The sequence below is a fragment of the Cupressus sempervirens genome, chromosome 2 (genome assembly GCF_028749045.1).
Source record: "Cupressus sempervirens isolate cs-2001-9-10 chromosome 2, ASM2874904v1, whole genome shotgun sequence".
NCBI classification, from domain to species: domain Eukaryota; kingdom Viridiplantae; phylum Streptophyta; class Pinopsida; order Cupressales; family Cupressaceae; genus Cupressus; species Cupressus sempervirens.
Genome location: NC_143119.1, coordinates 459,543,264 through 459,564,379, shown reverse-complemented (window position 1 = coordinate 459,564,379; position 21,116 = coordinate 459,543,264). Strand labels below are relative to the sequence as shown.

Here is a 21,116-nt window from a genome sequence, read left to right as displayed (position 1 = left end):
CAAGGAAGCTTTGGGGTTAGGAGTTAAAATTGGATGTCAATGTATGCATTTGGAAGGAGACTCGGAAATAATTATTAGTGGCATTAAGAAAGGAAAGATGGAAGCATGACATCTAGACCAAAGTATACGAAAAATCAAGGAGTTGCTTCAGGACTTTGAGGATTTCAAAGTTTCACACTGCTTTAGGGAAGCGAATAGAGTGGCGGATCGACTAGCCAATTTACATTTCAATTCAACATTAGCTCCTTAATATGAAAATCTTGAGGACTTTCATCACCTTGGAGAGTAAATAAAGAGATGAAATTTGATGGCCATTATATTTAATAATCCACTCATGGTACCTCAATTTGAAGTCTGAAAGGAATGACATTATGATTTCGACTCACGAGGACATTAATCATCCCAGGGTAAGCAAAGATTTCCATGATACCAAGGTATCCCTCGCGCGTGTCAACAGAGTGTTTGGTTGCTTGAGTACCTTGTTCAGAGAGTTCTGAGGATGTTAAATTCAAGCAGAAGGTAGGGAAAGGTCATTGTTTTTATCCGAGATAGATATGGAGGCAAATTTTGCTCTTGGTTCGTAATCGCAAATACAGACCTATGAAGGCTGAATATCTATGTGGCGCCTGAAGCACATTTTCGTTATTGATGACCTGAGCTTTCTGAAAGGAGTTCAATAGTTATTCGGGCCAGAGTATCTAAATGATTTCTGGAAGAGGTGGTCAAATTTGGATGTAGCATCATTGTTTGTGGCATTGGCTTTGATGGTAGGGGATTGAAAGATGAGGTTCAATGGCTGCAAGTGTCGATAGCCAATGTCTCTTGGGATTGGATGAAATTATTGAGCGAGCTATTCTAGGTGAGGGAATTGAAATGGGTACTGAACCCTGGCGACCAATTGGCCGTGGGGAATCCTCCATTCAACCATTGGTGGTGTGGATGTCTTCAAATCTGCAAGGCGTTCACGTCCCTAAAGCCGAACAAGGATGGAAAATGATCATGGAATACCTCGCTGAGAACATTTGGGTGACGAAGGAGGAGGGGTGAGGGTTTATGAAGGCCACGCCAAGGAAGAGCACCTTGGCCCTTGGACAACAACTTCACCCTCTGATTGAAGAAACATCAGTTGAAGTAGGGGGCATCCACAACAGTGGGAATGTGGGTCGATGCTTCTCTGCTTCCGGAGGCGGGAAAAGGCAATGGAAAGTGCCACAGGATGGGTTAGGGACTATCGATGGAGGATGATCGTGCAACCCCGACCTTTACTCATGAGGAAGCGGCAAAATGGTTCAAGGAGTAGCTGACAGAGAAGGCAGTGGTGCTTCTTTTTGCTATAAAGATCGGATAATGTATGGGTGGGTGTTAGTAGTATCAAAGTGTTATCACTCTGTTTTTTGTTTTGTTTATCTAAGGATATATGTAAGGGCAAGGGTAGCTTAAAATGCAAGGCTTGAAGCCATATTGCCACAATGTACTCTCTTTATTAATATCAATACAAACAAATATTATCAATAAATAAAAATAATAAAAATAAAAATTATACTCCTTCACTAATGCATATTATTCCTTTATTATCAAACAATTTTTCAATATGTTGATAACTTGGGTCACGTGTGGGCCCCTAACACGTCCACTAACGTCGCATGCTCTAGATCTCGCACACATACTTGGCTCGTCTTCTCTACAAAAGTATTATTATCTAAATTTAGGTTTTCTCTCTTAGTCGTGACAAATGAATAGTTAATGTTTGAAGACAAAAGACAGTTGCATTTGTAAAAAAAAATAGTATATCATTATTTAGAGATATGATAGAGTTGATTACAAATTCATCTATGACAAATTTTCTGCTAGTTACTCAGATGATGTCAACCACTAGAATTGCATTATTGCTCTCGGGTGCTACTTTCATAACGTGGACGAATTTTGAATCTAAAAAGATAAACATATGAAAAAACAGTTGTGGTCCAATTAGCTAGTTGTGAAGTGCCACGGGGTTTATATCATCAGAGATATAAAGCGCAGGCTAGAAGCAAAGTTGCAGGAACTCCACAGCAACCGGAAGCCACCCACATAATTTAGGAAGTCGAGAAACTAAAATGGTAATCTGCGCAAATAGCATTAGAGAAACAATCCACTACAAAGCATAGAATCTTATAGCATTTTATATTCTATGAATATAAAGTTTCACTTCATCCTTCTGTACTTTATAAAAGATGAAGATTCTCTGAGCAGGCAAGCAACTACATTTAACCAGTCAGATAAAGCTGCCCATAAGTTGATCTTACCTTTTGTAAACAAGCTAACAAGCAAAAATTATCTCATGGATCGACAACTCCAAGCACCTTAAACATAAAAAATGCTTGAGCTGGTTCATTTAAGGATCCGGTGAAGGACAAAATGCCAGCTACAAAATATTTAAGATGAACATCATTTACTGTGGTACAAACCCTGCTATACATACACACGGAATGCTAGCTTTCCATCCCCTTCCATAAAGTGCCCACAGTACATTCACAACTGCCTTAATGCTGACCCATAAAGATATATCACATGCACTAAAATCTATTTTAGGCATCCTAAGTTGGAGCAGGCTTTTCAAGCAAAGTTTCCGTAGGAGATTTAATGTAGGTAAGAGAACGTGTGAATTGCATGGATCCCGAGGCCACCAGATTACCATTTACTGCAGGGACAGAGCTTGTTACTGCAGTAGATCCCTTGAGGGAAGTAAGAGCAGATTCTGGACTTTTACTACTTCCACCCTCTAATCCATCTCTTCGCCACTGAAAATGCTGAGATCCAGTATTGGTTATTTGCAAAGAACTTTTCCTAAAAGCACACGGTGAACCTCTTGAATAAGCAGCTCTCGCCATATACCTGACAGGGCCTGTAAGAGGATATTGTTGTGAAGGCTGAACAGAGCTAGTAGATGCTTCAAACTGGGTATCAGTTTTTGGCACAACCTAATGACAAACATGGAATAACAGATTAATATGGAATGGAAGCAGAAATTTGGACAAATTCAAGTTAATATTTGAAAGAATGGAAGCTTGCCTTCAACATTCGTGACATAAATGATGTATTATTCAATAACAATGCCCTCTCCGCTGCTTCTCTGGAAGCAAACATGATATATGCTGACCTGTACCAAAGACAATTAGGAACATAACGAAACAAGATATCCGACTTCACAGAGAACCAACCAATTGAACCATAATAAGGCCTTACCCTACCCCATTAGCCAAATGTAAATAATTCTAAAGTGGGTTATCCTATATATAAATATATATACCCTTTTGGCTGTCCATTTGTAACATCGGTTAGTACAATAACCTTGTACACTTCTCCACACTGATTGAAATGGGAAAACAGTGCTTCTTTAGTAGCTGCAAAATGCACCTGCAGCAAGAGACCAGGCATATATTAAGAATAAACATTATCAATCTCCAAGCACTTCTCTTAGTCTGATATGTTGCTCAAGAGTCGACAGAAATACTTAATATTTGCATACAGTTAACAGCTTTCTTAACGTAAAGACCATAAATAATGTCATAGTTATGGAGTCCTACACACCCAGCCTCCAAAACAGTAAAAAGACGCTCACTAGTATATAATGTTCACACTAAAGCTAAACCTTCCATACATTTATTTTGAATTTTTCTAAATTTTTTTGTATAATTTATGGACAGAAAGATATATAACATGTGCATAATAGCATAATACAAAGGCACCCTTACCCCACACTCAAGCTAATTGGACTCTGCACCAGGAGCTACAATCCCTGCAGCCCACCAGAGTCAATTAACCTTGGTAAAGACCAATATATACAGGCATCGAAGACTGTATATTGCCAGATCAAGCATTTCAAGAACTACGTCATACTAGGGCCAGAACAAGAGGCCATGGAAAGATAAAGGGATAACAGAATGAAAAATGCCCATGCTTAAAGAAGTTGTTTTCAGACTTTGGGCAAGGAGAAGTCTTCACATAATTGGACAGGAAGCTAGGAAGACCATGCAAGACCAGACTAATTGAACAATGCTCCTAAGAATATTTTCATGCTTTCGCAGTGCAATATTTTGAACTGCTGCTTCTCTAACAAATGCATCAGGATTAACCAACTGGTTCTTTGCTTTCTTTATGCATTAAAGCACTTCCTGTGCAAATTAGTATAGTTATGAAAAATCAATAGTGCTTACAATGTTTACTCCTTGTACCTACAGCTTAGATTCGTGAAATTTTTTTTGATTATCTTGTAGATGACACTTTATGCTTCATTCCACTGTTTATTTGCATACGCCAAAATCTACCAAAATCCAATACATCTATGTGAATACCCAAGGGATGTACTACACAACATACTTACAGATTAAATACTTCTTACAGAAACAATGAAGTCGTCCAGTCTGAAGGAAAACTTCCACCCTCAAAATCAATATTAATACCATAGAGCCATGATGCTAAGTGAAAATTTGCTATCACAAACCACTAAGTTCTTTTCTAACTTGATACAATAAAGATTGATATTCAAGAACCCTCTATCTGTCGCAACACTCATGCCATTAAAAAGCTTTGGCAAACTCGTGGACCATAAAATGGCATCATTGCATCTAGAAATTAATTTCATACAAAATATATAACAAGACAAGGAAATAACTTGGAAATTATCCAGAACATTACATCAAGTCTCCATTTGATTATTTTTATCTTCTATTAGATAAAATGCCAAAAAGAAGAATGTAAAGTTCTAACAAATCGGATTTACATTATTGACAAAAACTGTCCGTGAGTCAAGATTATCCTGAGAGTCGAGCAACAAGGATTGAATTCCTGAAACAGAAAACGAAGTGCTCTCAGCATTTTTTATTTTGTAAATATAACACTAATTCATACTTATGAACCTGAAAACACCAAAGAACCCAACATCAAATGGCAGGGAAGATACAAAAATACTGAAACAAAAATATACCTAACAAGTCAATTGCAGGAAATGCATAGATGCTATTAAAAAGGTTTAAGCAGTATTGAATTAACCAAAACAGATTGGAGCTTCATTCTCACACTCCCAATAAATTAATAAAAAGGGAACTAATTGCTATGTCAAGCATGAGAAATACGATTCACATTCAAACTCTACACAATGTATCTCAATTCCATCAGCAATGAAGGAACTCACGGTTATGTCAAGCATGAAAAATAAATTTCACCTTCAAACTCAGCCTAATCTATCTCAAATCCATAAGAAATAACATGTTAATGCCTGTTTCCAAAACAGACAAGTCCAATACTGAGACTTCATATTCAAAGTCCGATACAATCATCTGTTCCATCCTTCATGCTAAGGATTGCAAAGGCAGGGAGGAATCTTATGGTAATGAAGTGCTAGTGGTTTAAATGAATAACCATGAGATAACATCCTGCTCTGTATCAACTAATTATTGAGTAATTTATGAAAAGCCATTTATGTAGTTGAAATTAAAAATCCGAGCAAGAGCTATCTTACCCCTCTTACAGGATAAGGAACAAGCTTAATTACTTCGAAATTGAAATCACGAAGCAGTTTGACAAGTGCAGAGTATCTAAGCTCTGCAAGATTCAGAGGTTAGTCCAAGTCAAACTAGATCTAGAACAAGCAATAAGTGTATCCGATACTGAAGATTGTTCCCCATGGAGTATATTCCACACTAAATTTCTTATGGCAGAACTCTAAGAACATTGATCCTAATAAAATACTTGCTCAGTGCCTAACCCTACGAAATGCAAGTAAATTGTAAGCCTAATTTTAAAAATTAATCCTTACTGGTAGACAATTCAAACTACTAAATAGTTGATCTCATATTACCAATATATATGAAGTATGGATAATACAAATGCAACAAGTACTTATAAGTCAAAATCCAAGACAAGCAATTGTTAAAAATTAGAGAGAAATTATAGATCTGCCCCTCTTCACATGCATTTCCTGCAAAGAAAAAGATGTATTCTCATGGCCAAGTTCTACAATTCACTTGCATCGCTGATTTTTAAATTCCCAAGAAATTTCCACATATCATTGCACTCCTATACAAGAATCCCTATATAGAGAAAATCATTTATGATGCTTAGAATTTGGCACCCAGATTACCTGTGTTATATATCTGAGAACATGACAAACAGAGATTTTTTATTTACGGGGAGAGATTGCAAATAAATATTTTCTAGAATTGTCTTATTTGAAGAAAAAGATATCTTTGAAATGCTTTTTAAACTTGCAGCATCCTCTACAAATTAGAAGGTTATTCAAGTAATTTTCACTGAAAAATACTTTAGCTCATATTTCTCCTATAGTAACAATATCTTCGGTGAGATAATATAAATATTTTTTACTAGTGCTGTTTATATTACGATAATAGATAGTTTCCATTTCTATTTAACGGTTATCTATTGTAATCTTTTGCAAGTATTAGAATCTTTCTAATATTTAGTTAGCTTTTAGTTAGTTGTTAGTTATTGTTAGCTAGAATAGAATGTTTCTATTCTTGACGATCGTTTCCTAAGGAAACATCTTTTATTCATTTGTATATATTGATCCATTGACCTCTGTTAATGATAAGCAAGTATTTTACCAATTACTTCCAATAATAGAATATCTTAGCAAATATTTTTAAAAAAAAATCAAATAAAAATTAACAATTTTGTTTTGAAATTATCAATGCCATTTTTGTTCAAAAATAATTTTCAGTCTGGTTATCCATCTGAAAATCGTGCCTTTGTTGGTTGATTTTTGGTCAGTGGAAAAAAGTCTACAACTCGTGTTCGTTTTTTGGAGTAAAAGAGCTTATTTGTACACGTTTTTTCCTACTCTTCTTTTGCGATTTTCAGACACGTTTTTGCTGGTGTTTTGGCTGCATTTGCAGATCTTCTATTCTAGTGTTTGGACGCAATTTTTTTCAGGAGCTTTTCCTGCTTTTTTGCAGCCTGAGCGACCAAGAAGAAATGACTGCATTTTTGGTCGTTTTCTCCAGCAAATATTGCTCATTCTTCACTTATTGATGCCGACTACGATTTCTAAAACCATCAGCATTAGATCCGCGCCCAGATTTTTCCACCATTTCTACAAAATCCACCATTTTTGGAGCTGTGTACATTTTTTCAAAACCCTAAATTTATGTACTAGATCCCAAAAATATTACAAATTCTTGCTGAATTTTTTGAGAGCTCAATTGTGTTGTCTATTTTTCCTGGGTGCCTCGATTTTCAAGCCAATAGATCCAGAATCTGACAACAAATTCCTTTTGAGTTTTTTGCGCTCGCTTCTGAGTACCTCTTCATTTTTTCTGGGTCTTCCGTTTTTCTGCCCTGAAGTACATGCCTTCACAAATTTTCACGTTTTTCACTGAAAAACATGTCATGCCATCACTAACAAATAATCTATTTAAGGGAAATCAGGAATTCAATGGTTGGAGTTATGGCACATTGCAATGTTCCCTATAAGATTATCTTTGAATATTGGGACAATAACTGTAGTTCATCCTACTAATTTTTATAACTAAACTATGTAATAGAGAAAATGAATGATATCACCTTATAATGTTTTTATATACACATTACTTTAAGTCTAAAAGTGAAATCGATATGATTTACACTACTTGTGATGGTCAAATATAATATGAATATGCAATAAGATTTGATGTTGTTTGTAGCAATATATGTTGCCGCCTCCAATAGGACAGTTATATTACTGATGGTGTTGCTATGTATGACTTGATAAGTTAGAATGCCTAAAATTATACTTTTTTTAACTGTCAGCCATCGGTGTTGTCTCTGTTTTCTTGTATACTTCTGCAATAATTATACCCGAATAGACACTTCCTTTTTGAGCAGATCCCAACTGAATAAAAACCAGATAAAGATCCCAATATGATGAAGTGAGGATACTCTAAAAATTATGTCCCTCTGTTGCTGATCGCTCCTTGTCTTTTCTTCCCTCTATGCCTCTTCCTGTGTTCACCCTCTCAATTATATATCTTATTAACCTATTGAGGAGAGGCAAGCCCATGGGAGGAGACATGTCGATTCATCAATACCAATATATTTTTTTCTTACTGCTCACTCGCACCCCTTCATGCTAACAACTTAATTACTTGTTAGTAATTGATTGTTATTAATACGACTTATTGAGAGGCTTGAGTATTCTTCATCAGTGTTCTAGGAGGGAATAAATTGTTGTTAATTGTAATCATCAGATGGAGGAGATATTCGATGCTCAATGAATAGGAGAATTCTTGTGAATATTGAATTCTACAGTCAGTCACTTATCTTTCATAAATCATCATTCGGTGTACTATAGATGGACCGGAAGATGTGTGATAATAGCAGGCAATGTAGGCTCTAGATTAAAGGGGTGTCACCGGTAATAATCTACCATGCTTGCCTATGGAATGCGATTTCATCCTCTGATAAGTGTCATGATTTGGGTAAAGTGATAGGTAGATAATTTACATGTCGGCCATATTCACTCGACAAGTCTTTTCTTCGAATTATTATGTAAGCAATGATATCATAGTTGACTAGATTACTCATTGATTATATGTGTGGGCTATTATTTCCAACGTCTTCATCAAAATACCTAAATGTCATGATCAAGTCCTCTAACTTTGTTCTTACGCTATGCCATAGATGGTTAGTAGAGTCAATAACATCGTTGTTATTAGCATATACTATTATGTTATTTATTATCATCTTCTTCTGTAATCATAATCCATATTTGTGTAGGCTTGTTTTAACCGGTCTAGTTTAATTGTGTGAACTCGGGAGAGGAGTTGATGTTAGCAGGTTCATTGCATGTTTTCTACTTCAGCATATGTGTCCAACAATTTGATATATTTTATTTTGTATGTATATTGATATATTATAACCTTATTTATTTATTATGATATTATTATTTTAATAAATAATATTCTTGTGTTAATATATATTATTATCATGATATTATATTATATCATGATATTCTATTATCTACTCATTTTTAATCTTATATTTATTTCTTATTATCATTCAATTCCAGGGGACATTACAATCCACCCTTCCCAAAATTGCTTGTCCTCGAGCAATTAGATCCTTTGATGCAACTCTAATCCTAAAATGACAATTTCAACTTGAGGTTAGAAATGTAATATATTCATAAACTTCCAAATATTTCACCATAATATTCAAATTAAAAATAAGTAAAAAGAATAAGACTTATCTTGATTAGTTGTAGCACCTCCAGCTCCTGGCTATGCATTATCTTGAACCATGATTATCTCATCCTAGGTCTTTAGGAATGTACCTTTAGGATTATCCCTCTCTATTTACTCCTTAGGAGAGACTTTATCTCATCCTAAGGCCTCTTATGGATATCCCTTTAGGATTATCCATCTCTACAATCCTTAGGAGAGACTTTATCTCACCCTAAGGTCTCCACGAGTATCCCTTTAGGACATACTCATCTTTGTGATCCTTTTAGAAAAGACTTTATCTCATCTCAAGTGACTAGGGATATCCCTTTAGGACTGCCCCTCTATTTAATCCTTTGGAGAGACTTTATCTCGTCCTAAGACCTCTATGAGTATCCCTTTAGGACATACTCATCTCTGTGATCCTTAGGTGAGACTTTATCTCGTCCCAAGTCACTAGGGATATCCCTTTAAGATTATCCCTCTCTATTTAATCCTTAGGAGAAACTCTTATCTCGTCCTAAGGTCTCTATGGATATACCTTTAGGATTACCCATCTCTATAATCCTTGGGAGAGACTTTATCCCTTCCCAAGCCTCTAGAAGTGCATGACCTTTTTGTAGTTTCATGCCAGGAGTTTTGAGAAGATTTGAAGTGTAAGTACAATTAAATATTTGTATTGATATTGTTTTATAAATTTTGATTTAATAATCATTTACTTGTTCACACATCTTACTTGTCAATCGTTTCACTAACTTGCAGTGAATAAATTTCTAAGTTCTTATTCTATTTTATTTCCCTTCTTCTCTAGTATTAGTTGTAATTTCATTCTCAAATTTAAGCATCAAGCTGAATTTCTTCAAAGGTCCATCATTTTCCCCCTTAATTTTGTGTTTGGATACTATTAAGATCTCTTGTATCATGTCTTGCTTTCTTATGCGACTCTTCTTTTTCCCTCTCACATACTACTTCTATTTTATTAATTTGATTCCTTTTTCCACACTTGTGTCCTAATGCCCATGGTTCTCTACACCTAAAACATGGACCTTTCTTCATTACATCCTCATTTTGCTTGAGAGTGTCCTTGCCTTGGCATTGATGCCCAATTTTCCATTGCCTTTTGCAAAAATTACATTCTTTCCCTTTATCATCTTTTCTTGAGTCCTTGTGTCTATGTTAAGTCTTCACTGAGAAATTCTTAGATCTTCCCTTTGAAGGATTTGATTCTACCATTCTTGCTTTTCTAACGGCTTCTTCCAAGTTTTGGGGTTCAAACGGTTTTACAAAGTGTTTGGTTGAGTCTTTCAATCCTTCTATAAACATATGAGTAAGTCTCTTTTGTGAAAGGTCTAGAACCATAACTGATAACCCTTGGAATTTGCAGGTAAATTCTTCTACTGTTCTAGTTTGTTTGAGAAGAGTTAGTTCTTGGAAATACTAATCGATGTCCTTATCATCAAATCTGTTCATGAGTCTTTGAAAGAATTTTTCGTAGGATTTTACATCTTTATGTCCTGATGAGATACGTCTATGGGTCCACCAATCATGTGCTGCTCCCTTAGATGGATTGTAGCGAATTGAAGAGCATCTTCTTCTGTCATGGGACTTAGAATAAAAAATGTGTTTAATTTTTCTAACCACTGGTGCGGTGTAATTGTTTCCGATCCATCAAAATTTGGAATTTTTATTTTGTTGATTTTATGTTTGAGTTCTTCGTTTACAAGCCTTTTGGATGTCTCTCTTCATTTATCTTCACAAAATTCTCTAAATGATACCACTTCTCTAATGTGAGGTTCTAGAGCTGCATACACTCTTGTGATGTCGTCAGTCCTAGTCATTGGTTGCTCTATCCTTCTTCTCTTGGTAGCTCTGCTCTAGGTAGGAATGATGGTTGAGGTATCCCGGTTGCAGAAAATAAACTATTAGTTTTGAGTGATTGGAGCTAGTGTCTCTTGCCTGGTTGGGTTGACCTTTCAAATTCTTGATTGAATTTTCCATATCTTGCAATGCTTGGAGAAGTGCCTGATTTGCTTTTTCCATTTGATTCAATAGGATTTGGTTGGTTTGCTCCATAAAGGATCTAATCTCATTTGCCAATTCATTCATTGTAGTTTTCCTTGTTCTCCCCTAGTAAGTTTGCATAAGCCTTCACTCATAGGATGGCGGGATTATGCTCTGATACCATGGTAATGTTCCCTATAAGATTATCTTTGAATATTGGGACAATAACTCTTGTTCATCCTACTATTTTTTGAAACTGAACTATCCAATGGAGAGTATGCATGATATCACCCTATAATGTTTTTGTATACACAATACTATATGTCTAAAACTGAAATTGAATGATTTGCATTACTTGTGATGATTAAACATAAAATGAATATACGATAAAATTTGATGTTGTTTGTAGCAATATATGTTGCTGCCTCCAATAGGACAGTTATATTACTGATGGTGTTGCAATATGTGACTTGATATAGTAACTTGCATTGCCTGAAATTATACTTTTTTTAACTGTCAGCCTTTGGTGCTGTCTCTTCTTTCTTGTATACTTCTTCAATAATTATACCCTAATAGACACTTCCTTTTTTAGAGCAGATCTCAACTGAATAAAAACCAGATAAAGATCCCAATATGATGAAGTGAGGATAGTGGTAATATAATTGCTCCTTGATAATCAGAAAATTCTGTCCCTCTGCTGCTGATTTCTCCTAGTCTTTTCTTCCCTCTATGCCTCTTCTCATATTCACCCTCTCAATTATATATCTTATTAACCTATTGAGGAGAGGCAATCCCATGGGAGGAGTCGCGTTGATTCATCAATAACAATATATATTTTTCTTACTGCTCACTCGCACCCTTTCGTGCTAACAACTTAATTACTTGTTACTCATTGATTGTTATTAATCTGACTTATCGGGAGGCTTGAGTATTATTCGTCAGTATTCTAGAAGGGAATAAATTGTTGTTAATTGTAATCATTAGATGGAGGAGATACTCGATGCTCAACAAATAGGAGAATTCTAGCGAATATTGAATTCTACAGTCAGTCACTTATCTGTCATGATTCATCATTTGGTGTACTGTATGAACCGGAAGACGTGTTATAATAACAGGCAACATAGGCTCTAGATTAAAGGGGTGTCAACAGTAATAATCTCCCAAGCTTGCCTGTGGAATGGAATTTCATCCTCTGATTAGTGTCGTGATTTGGGTCAAGTGATTGGTAGATAATTTACTTGTTGACTATATGCGCTTGACAAGTCTTTTATTGAATTATTATGTAAGCGGTGATATCAAAGTTGTCTAGATTACTCATTGATTATATGTGTGGGCTATTATTTCCCATGTCTTCATCAAAACATCTAGATGTCATGATCAAATCCTCTAAATCTGTTCTTATGCTGTGCCATTTACGGTTAGTGGAGTCAGCAAGAATCGCTGTTATTAGCATATACTATTATGTTATTTATTATCATCTTCTTCTATAACCACATTCCATATTTATGTAGGCTTGTTTTGACCGGTCTAGTTTAATTTTGTGTGAAATCGGGAGAGGAATTGACGTTGGCAGGTTCATTGCATGTTTTCTGCTTCAGTGTATATATGTGTCCAGCAATTTGATATATTTTATTTTGTATGTATATTATTATATTATAACCTTATTTATTTATTATGATATTATTATTTTAATAAATAATATTATTGTGCTAATATATAATATTATTATCATGATATTATATTATATCATGACATTACAAATTACGCCAAACTTCAAAGGAATATCATGTTGGCTTTCCTTAGGACAGAAAGACTTCAAATCTTCATAAGAGTAAGCCAACACATCCTTATATTCATGAAGCAACATGATAAACTTCTTTTCTTCAGCAGTGCAACAGTTACCAATGTTAACCATCTAAGGATCTTCTTCAGTCCCATTATTGCATTTTTAAAATTCTGCTGAAGAACTTGTCCTTGTCTTTTGTTGCTCCTTGACATATCTGCCATGCTTGTCAAATGGCTTTTACAAAGAAATGAAACCTTTTGGAATCTTGTTTCCTAAGCTGAATAACTTCCTCACTATCATCAGGATCTTTGTCGGAGATGTCCTTAGGCAAATTTTCACTAACTTCAAAATATTGATCATCAAAATTTTCCTTGGATTCAAGGAAATTGATGATCTAAATATCATCATTGAACACTTGCCAATGTTCACAGTTATCTGGGACACTAGGTTGGAAAACCGGTTGTATCTCATATTTGTTATCTTCAAGGTCCTCATGAGGATTTAGCAAAGTATTTGAAATAGAAAGTGAATCAGCTCTATCATTAAGCTCTTTGGGAATCACTGATATATTAAAAGCATCAAAAATCTTGATGAAATCCCAAACTAAATCCCGATAATGCCTAAATTGATAATTTATTGCTTGATATTGACCATTGACGTGACATGCCACCAATTAAACATCTCCTTTGACATGCAGAATTTGAATTCCTTTGATTTGAGCCATGTTCAATCCTAATATCAAGGTCTCATATTCAGCAATGTTATTAGTATGGAAAATTGCAACTTGTATGAATAAGGAAAAATCTCCCCTTCAAGTGATATCAATGCAATTCCTGCACCAAATCCCATGGAAGCACAACTACCATTGAATTTCATGATCCAAACTTCATTGGAACTGTTGGCGCTTTCTTTAGGAGAATCCATGGGAATAATTTCTTCCTCAAGAAAATCCATAGTCCTCTTTAGAAACATTTTTTTCTTCAAACGTGATTATCAGTTGATCTAGAATAATCACCTCCTCTTGATCATCACAAGCATCAACAAATCTATCAACATCTGAAAGCGAGGAGGAACCTTCAGAGTTGATTGTCCAGTCTTTAGCAAATTCTGACACTTCGTCAGCATAGGTAGTAATTACCCATTGCTTGGTGGTGCTTCAAGTGCAAGAGGAGGAGGTTTGTTTTGGCTCTTAGCTGCATAATTATTAGCAGCATTAGGATATGGCCTCCTTAATTTATCCTTGTATGGAGCAACAAACAATCCCTAAGAGATTTTCTTCTTGAGAGCAAGAAGTTCATTTGCTAAAATCTACACTAGTGATTCAAATGAACCCGATGAAGATGATTGCGTAAAGGAATTGTTCTTAGATCAGTTAGACTCCTTTCGGCTTTTCCCTACGAGTATCAAATCATTTTCAATCTTTGTTGCCAAAGATTGTGCAAGAGCCATGTTCGTAGGAGCAGCCCTTCTCGGCAAGAGATTGACTTCTGGAAGTTGAGTGTTAATGAAGAAACACTTCAAGTTTTCAGCAATAGGTTGAGAAGTTGTTGGAATCTGATTGACCAGCTTATTGAAGTTGGCGATAAATTCTTGTATTCTTTCTTGCGCCTCCTTGGCTTGAATCTTTATAGGAATTTGGTTTTTAAAGAAGCCCAATCAGTAATGGAATTGGATTCCAAGTTGTAGAGACATCTTTGTACTCAACGCCAAGGACTCCCACAACAATATAGAAGGCCTTGACATGTTCATCAAGGTGTTGTTTTCCACCCTCGTAGAATTTGGGAGAATTCTAACGGGAACTTTGGGTAGTGTTTGTAAAGGTGCTGCAAGGATTAGGGCCATAAGTTGCTCCCCATGGACAGGTAGTCATATTGATAGTAGGTGGGATAGGTAGGATAAGAGTAGCAGTTATTAGCTGAGCAGCAAGAATAAGAGGTTTGAGGGAAAACTGGGAATCTTCACTAGGAATAGATGACCTCTTTTTAGGAGGAAAACTTATAGATCAGGAAAGAGGAGATTTTGGTGAGAAAATCAAATCGATGCTTTTGAGCCTAGCTTGTAGATTCTGTAGAACTTTCAGCCTTCTTCCTGTGCTAATAAACTTGTTCAAAACTCTCTAGTGTGATAGCCTGTAATATTCAAACACAAATCAGCACAAGGGTATAAAACTTCAAACAAAAGCAAGAGGCTTGCAAATGTGTTTGATCCCTAGTAGAGTCACCAAAAACTATTGGGTGGATATTTTGCAAATGACAATTATACAAACTCCCTTGCAAAATAGGTTTACCAATCATAGTGTGTGAGACAAAGTCTCTTATACATTAAAGGGAAGGCTCCCCTTTGTCTCCGTTCTTTGGATTAACTCAAGATAAGCAAGAAGTTTAGAGGTACTTTTAAAAGGTGTTACTATTATTCTTTCCTCTTGTTTAAGGAAAGAATCAACTTACTTGTGGAGCAAGAAATGGGCAAGATGAACCTCTTAACTACACTTGTATTTAGAAATTGGAAACAATGATACCCATAAACCCACACCAACTCACAGGCTGATTGAAAGCATACCGGCTTAGATTTATGTCTAGTTTTTCTACACTAAAATCCTATAAGTTATTTCAGTTCACAAACATGAAAGTAACTTAATTCTAACAATATGCACGAATATAAAATAACAATATAAACTACAGTCACAACTTCTAGTTTATAGCATAACAATCGCTCCCAAACACAACTTTGAAGCAAATCGTTTATTGTATTCTACACACAAGATTTAAAATGAACTAAAGATAGCAAATACAAATTGCAGTCATAGCTTCCAATTTGAATTACCACAATTGCCTCCAGACACAACTTCGAAACAAATTGCTCTCTTTATATTCACTTTCTTTCAAATTTGTACTACAGAAAAACTATTGTGCTTGCACAAACTTGGCAGAGCTTTCTTGCATATAAAAAAAATGATTATTTACAATGAAGGGCAGTCCTTTATATAGGCAAAGGAGTGAGAAAAACAAAGAAAAAGGTGGGAGGAACTCAACCACTTTGACTGAGTCAAATAAGAAAGAAGATTTATTGAATTATATGACTGAAGGTTCGTGTAATTGGATTACATGCAACCTATCTTTTGAAAATACAAAGCTGAAAACATGTAAACAAGCTTGAAGAAAAAGTTGGATAAAATGTGAATCAATCTTTACAAATTGCCAATAAAAGTCAAGTATTTTGTGATGCAATTACAGAGCATTGGAGGATATGGAATTCCCATCTTCTGTGAAAATGCATTAACCTTGACTACAATGGTGTAACACTTTTTGACAATCTAGTGGTTTTCTGCTATGGACTCCTATAGGTATTTTGTTGAGAACTTGTTCATCACCTGTACTCTGAAATCATCTGACTCAAATTCAGCATTGACCCTGTTGGTGAATTCTGAAGTCATGTCTTCCTCTGTCACCAAATTGTAATCCTTAGTGAGCACCATGCAGTCCATCTGCTTTAGATCATTCACGACGTCAGTCTCCACAGTATTGCAGCTTTTGAGGGCTTCTTAAATCTCTATCACCAACCTTTCCATTAATTGTACCTTATGACCCATGAGCCCTTGGTATTTATAGAACATTCCCATAGATGGAATGATGTCATGTGTGACCAAGACATCCAAATCAGTTTCCGAGATTTTGTCCCATGTCCCAAATCTTCGTTCAAGATTTTTTGTTCTTGATTGAAGGAAGAAAACATGTCATTAAGCCTTTCTTAAGTACCTTTGAAACATTCAAGAACTTTGAGTGGGTCCTTTGTAGATTGAACTCCCTCTGTGATGATTTTCTCAAAACAATTCTTTGTCGCTTCAACTCTTCAATTCACCTGTATTGAATGTGGTGTGCTGACAACGGATTGTGAAGATTGTTGGTGAATGATCTCAAGAAGGCGAGCATTCTCCAACTTTAGTTGGGTCTTCTTCTCCCAGAGTTCATCGTTTCTCCTGGACAAGGTGGAGACTACATTCTATGCATCCTGTTGGCATCCTACCCACGATTGTTTTCTAGGTTCAATTTTGGTGAACTTTTAATAAGAACGATGAAGCTCTTTAGGTGGCTTGTCCACTAAAGGCTCTGCAATCTTAGCATATTTAGTTTTCTCAGAATCAACAAGGATTCATGAGACAACTTTTTCCTTGCATACTGAAAGTTTAGATTTGTTCTTATCTGAAGGAAGATCATCTGGTGGCAGCATGATCTTTCTTGTCTTCATAGTAATATTGCCTAGCCATGCTAGCAAGCTAAAATCTTCTTTCGTTGAGACTAGGATGGTGGCTATGTGTAATGTCCCCCATCTTTTAGACCCTCAATGGAGTTCTTAGCTTTTCGTTCTCCAACGTCTAAGGGGAGAAATAAGGAGAAATAAATTAAATTTAAAGTCAATAAATAAATCTAAAGGTGACTTTAAATTTTATTAATTTAATTTTCTAGAAGGACAACTAATTATTGTATTGGAAAGGGGGAAGCTTCTAGAGAGTGCAATTAAATAATATTTTATTTCCTTCTAGAAGGGTGAAGGAAAAGAATAAAAAGAGGCAAGAGCTTCATTGTTAGGCATCCAATTATTGTCAATTGCGTTCGATATGAACTTGGGAGAAGAAATTAAGTGTTTCTGATTTCAGTTAGCCATTGGAGAGCGTCAATTCTTCAATGTTGCAACCATTTGAGGTGGTGGAATATCCACTGAATTCGGCATTCAGGAGAGCTTCATTATGGAGTTCTATTTGTGCTTAAAGTTAAGGAATAACCAAAGGGTTTGAAGAATATTGGACTGTTGAGTGCAGCTCTGAAGATTCATCTTTGGCAACCATTAGTAATCGTTTTTTTACATGCTGCTATAGTACACATAAACAGTGCTGCGCTACAGTACCTACACTATAATATTTATGCTTGATTGCGATTGCAACTTTCATCTCCATCCTTGGACAACACTATTATCAGGTTCCTCTTGCAACTATTAGTAGTTAGCATTGTAATCTTAGGCATATAATTTTGCTTCTGTAAGTGATAACTTAGAATCAAATTTGGCATTGTTGTAGTCATTATTGTGAGCCGAAAGTATCAGTGGTAACAACTGCATCAACTGTCTTTGCACTAACTGTAACAACAACTCTAGGAGCCTTAACTTGCTGAAGCTCGATGCCGCTAAGTCCATTGTCAATATTGCAGATAGGACTAGCAGGTGTCGTACTAAATATAGGTACATCTGCATTAGAGACTCCTGTCGGGGAAAACTCAAGCTTCCTTCCTTGCAACCTCAATGTTGGCCTTCTAAAGGCGGAAACCATATACCTCACTGTGCTTTCAATTGTCTCTGGATCCGACAAGCTCTTCGTCAATCTTTGTTGATGAAGCTTAAGTCTCTCCATACTCTCTTGCAAAAAGTCCATTGCTTTAGTGTTGTCGGTTTCCCATTCATCGGTCTTCTTAGTTTTAGGAGGATTTTCCACAATTGTTGTTTTGTTTTCTTAGTATCATCATCATATTCAATTTCCAAGCTTCAAAATTTGAAGCACCTTCAAGTTTGTCTTCAATCCTCATTCCGCTTACCATTTTGATAAGTAGAGTTTAAGAATGTTTGAGTGACCTTGAAAAAATAAATCTAATCAAGATTGTCTCTTAGACCGGCTCTGATACCATATTGAGTATTGATTAGATTTATAAATTTAGATTTTCCATAATTTATTATCTTAGTATAATATACTATTTTATAGTTAGAGCCCTAATTCATAATAGCACTTCTTAAATATTTTTGTATATTCCAAAGGAGGGTTCTTACTCTCCTTAAATATATGTCAAAAGGTCGTGAACCTATACTTACCCAAGAGGCACATGTCATCGAACAACCAATTGGTTTGAAAATAAAATTAATTCCGCTCATTTAACATACAAAGTGGGTAATCAAAATGCTTGATATGTTTGGACAACATAGGTAAGATAGTAACGTATAAAAGGGGGGGTCGTGAAGTTGACTTGCCACAATCACGTTGCAAACAATGACATTAAAACATGATTTAACCCTACTCAAATGTTGACGGTGATGTGGTCTATTACATCCAAAAAATTGATGTGGACATCAGTCAAATCAAGGGGAGGGCCCACATTGGTGATAGTCTAACATATAAGAAATATAAAAGAAACTTAATTTATAATAATTATTATTATTATGGTATTATGGATATATATCATTTGAGATTACATATTAATATATGTATCTATATAATTATATATATATATATATATATATATCTTAGCACATATATCTATAATAACATTTAATCAAGGAGATGTCCTTTAGATTTACACTCTATGTTTTATCTAACTAATGCTATAAAACATTAACAGATTCACTTAAGTAAATCTCACTTTAAAGGGTCCATTTCATATTTAGACTAACATTTTTAAAGTTTTGTGTAAATACGTTGAAAAAGTGAAATTTCACTTAAGTGATTTAAATTAAAACATTAAAGTGAAACTCAACATCAAAATAGACTATAAAGTGCACTTTAATAACTTAAAAATCACTAAGTTATAAAGTCAAAAAGTGAAACTATTCAAATTAAAACCATAACATAAAGTGAGTTAAAGTATTATATTTCAAAAAGTGCAATATAACATTAAATTATAAGATCCAATATTTAACATATGCAATGAGGGTTCTAAATCCCCCTTATGTACGGAGTTAAACTTCAACAACTTTTGACTGACCACTCCGATTAAGTCCATAGTAAGCTCAAAACGAGGGCATGACCGAAAGCAAGAGATTGAAGGAAACAAAAAGATAAAATCAATCCAAACAAACACTCAAAAATGTAAAAAGGACCTTGAAGGCCTCAAAAATCAACTATAGGCTGACAAACTGAAAAAACAAAAAGGACTTGATGAGAGCCTTCAATAAAAAGACTTGTTATATGAATAGGGAATGATTGATTGATCAATCTTCACCAATGAAATGGTGAATTACCTTAGAGAAATATGAAACTTAATTGGAAAAATTTCGCAGCGTTGCCTCAAAATGAAGGACGACATAAGCTTTATCTAAAATCCTTTCAAGCAACCAAATGCAATTTGAAAATTAAGGATAGCAAAACAAAGTTTGTATACAAAGTGTTTGACAAAATGTCTAACCACTAGAATTGAAGGTAGAACTAGTTGAGGTTATTTACACTGATATCAGAGTTTTCCGTATAAGTGCTTGACAAAATGTCAAACTATTAGAATTGATGTTAGAACCGGTTGGGCTTCCTACAGTGGTATCAGAGCAGTTTCTTGTCATCCTGCGAGGGAGGCCTTTGCATTAGAGGTGTTGTATTCATCATGGATAAGAAAAGGTCAGCGAAATCCATACAGGATCTTATGCCTGAGCCTCAATGTGCTATACAAGCCTATAGTGATTCTTATCAATATTACAATAAAAGATATTATGTCTGCTACAAAACTCAAAACTTTTGGATTCCTGGTTTATGAGAAAAGGAAAAAGAGGTTATAACGGTTTCAATCATGGAAAGAAGTAGCAGAAGAGAGGGAAGCTATAGGGGTTGAGCCTTTGCTTGGTAGGGCAGCCACTAGTTCATCTTACACACAAGTTGAGGGAGGTCCTTCCCAAGGACATGAAGTTATACCCGATTGGTTAGAGGACAAATGCATTGAGTCCCAACATTTACATGAGTTAGAAGCTAGTGATCTAGAGAGAGTTGATGACATGATAGCCACCGTTGATGGCAGCCTTGCATCAATTGGTAGCAATGAATTTGTTAATGATATAGGGTCTGATTTTTATGACAACAATCATCTGTTTGAGCCTATTATGGGCGTTAATGGAAAGGCAAGCGTTAGATGTTGTGGGTATCACTATAAGTTGTGACTTGCATGATGAGAGAATTAGTTTTGAGGATTGTATGGAAAATGTGAGTTCTTCTACTTCTGATTTCTATGACAGCAGTGATTCATGTTCATAGCATGAGATATCAAAAGGTGTATAGGTAGAGGATGTTGGTACTCCTGATGTGGGCACTACTGATTTTATCTATAAGGATGACTCATGCTATGGTGAGTCTGATTTGTCATATCAGATTTAGTAGATGATTCAGAGATGTCATCAGT

The 21,116-nt window shown here is 35.4% G+C and overlaps 1 protein-coding gene across 12 annotated transcripts in view; it reads right to left on the bottom strand.

The window, feature by feature from the left end:
- Window positions 1-2,146: 2,146 nt before the first annotated feature.
- Window positions 2,147-21,116, bottom strand: part of LOC149573034 (uncharacterized) — a 155,564-nt gene continuing 136,594 nt past the window's right edge. For 6 of the 12 annotated variants that reach the window (XM_089814198.1, XM_089814199.1, XM_089814201.1 and 3 more), the window contains 4 exons: window positions 4,763-4,827; window positions 3,290-3,396; window positions 3,052-3,139; window positions 2,147-2,960 (listed from right to left, as the gene is read on the bottom strand). In XM_089814198.1, coding sequence (XP_089670324.1) covers window positions 2,577-2,960; window positions 3,052-3,139; window positions 3,290-3,396; window positions 4,763-4,827 — 644 coding nt within the window. In that variant the 3' untranslated portion in view covers window positions 2,147-2,576. Of the gene's footprint in view, window positions 2,961-3,051; window positions 3,140-3,289; window positions 3,397-4,762; window positions 4,828-21,116 lie in introns of those variants that run through there. The other 6 variants (XM_089814204.1, XM_089814197.1, XR_016360009.1 and 3 more) reach the window with 5 other exon arrangements.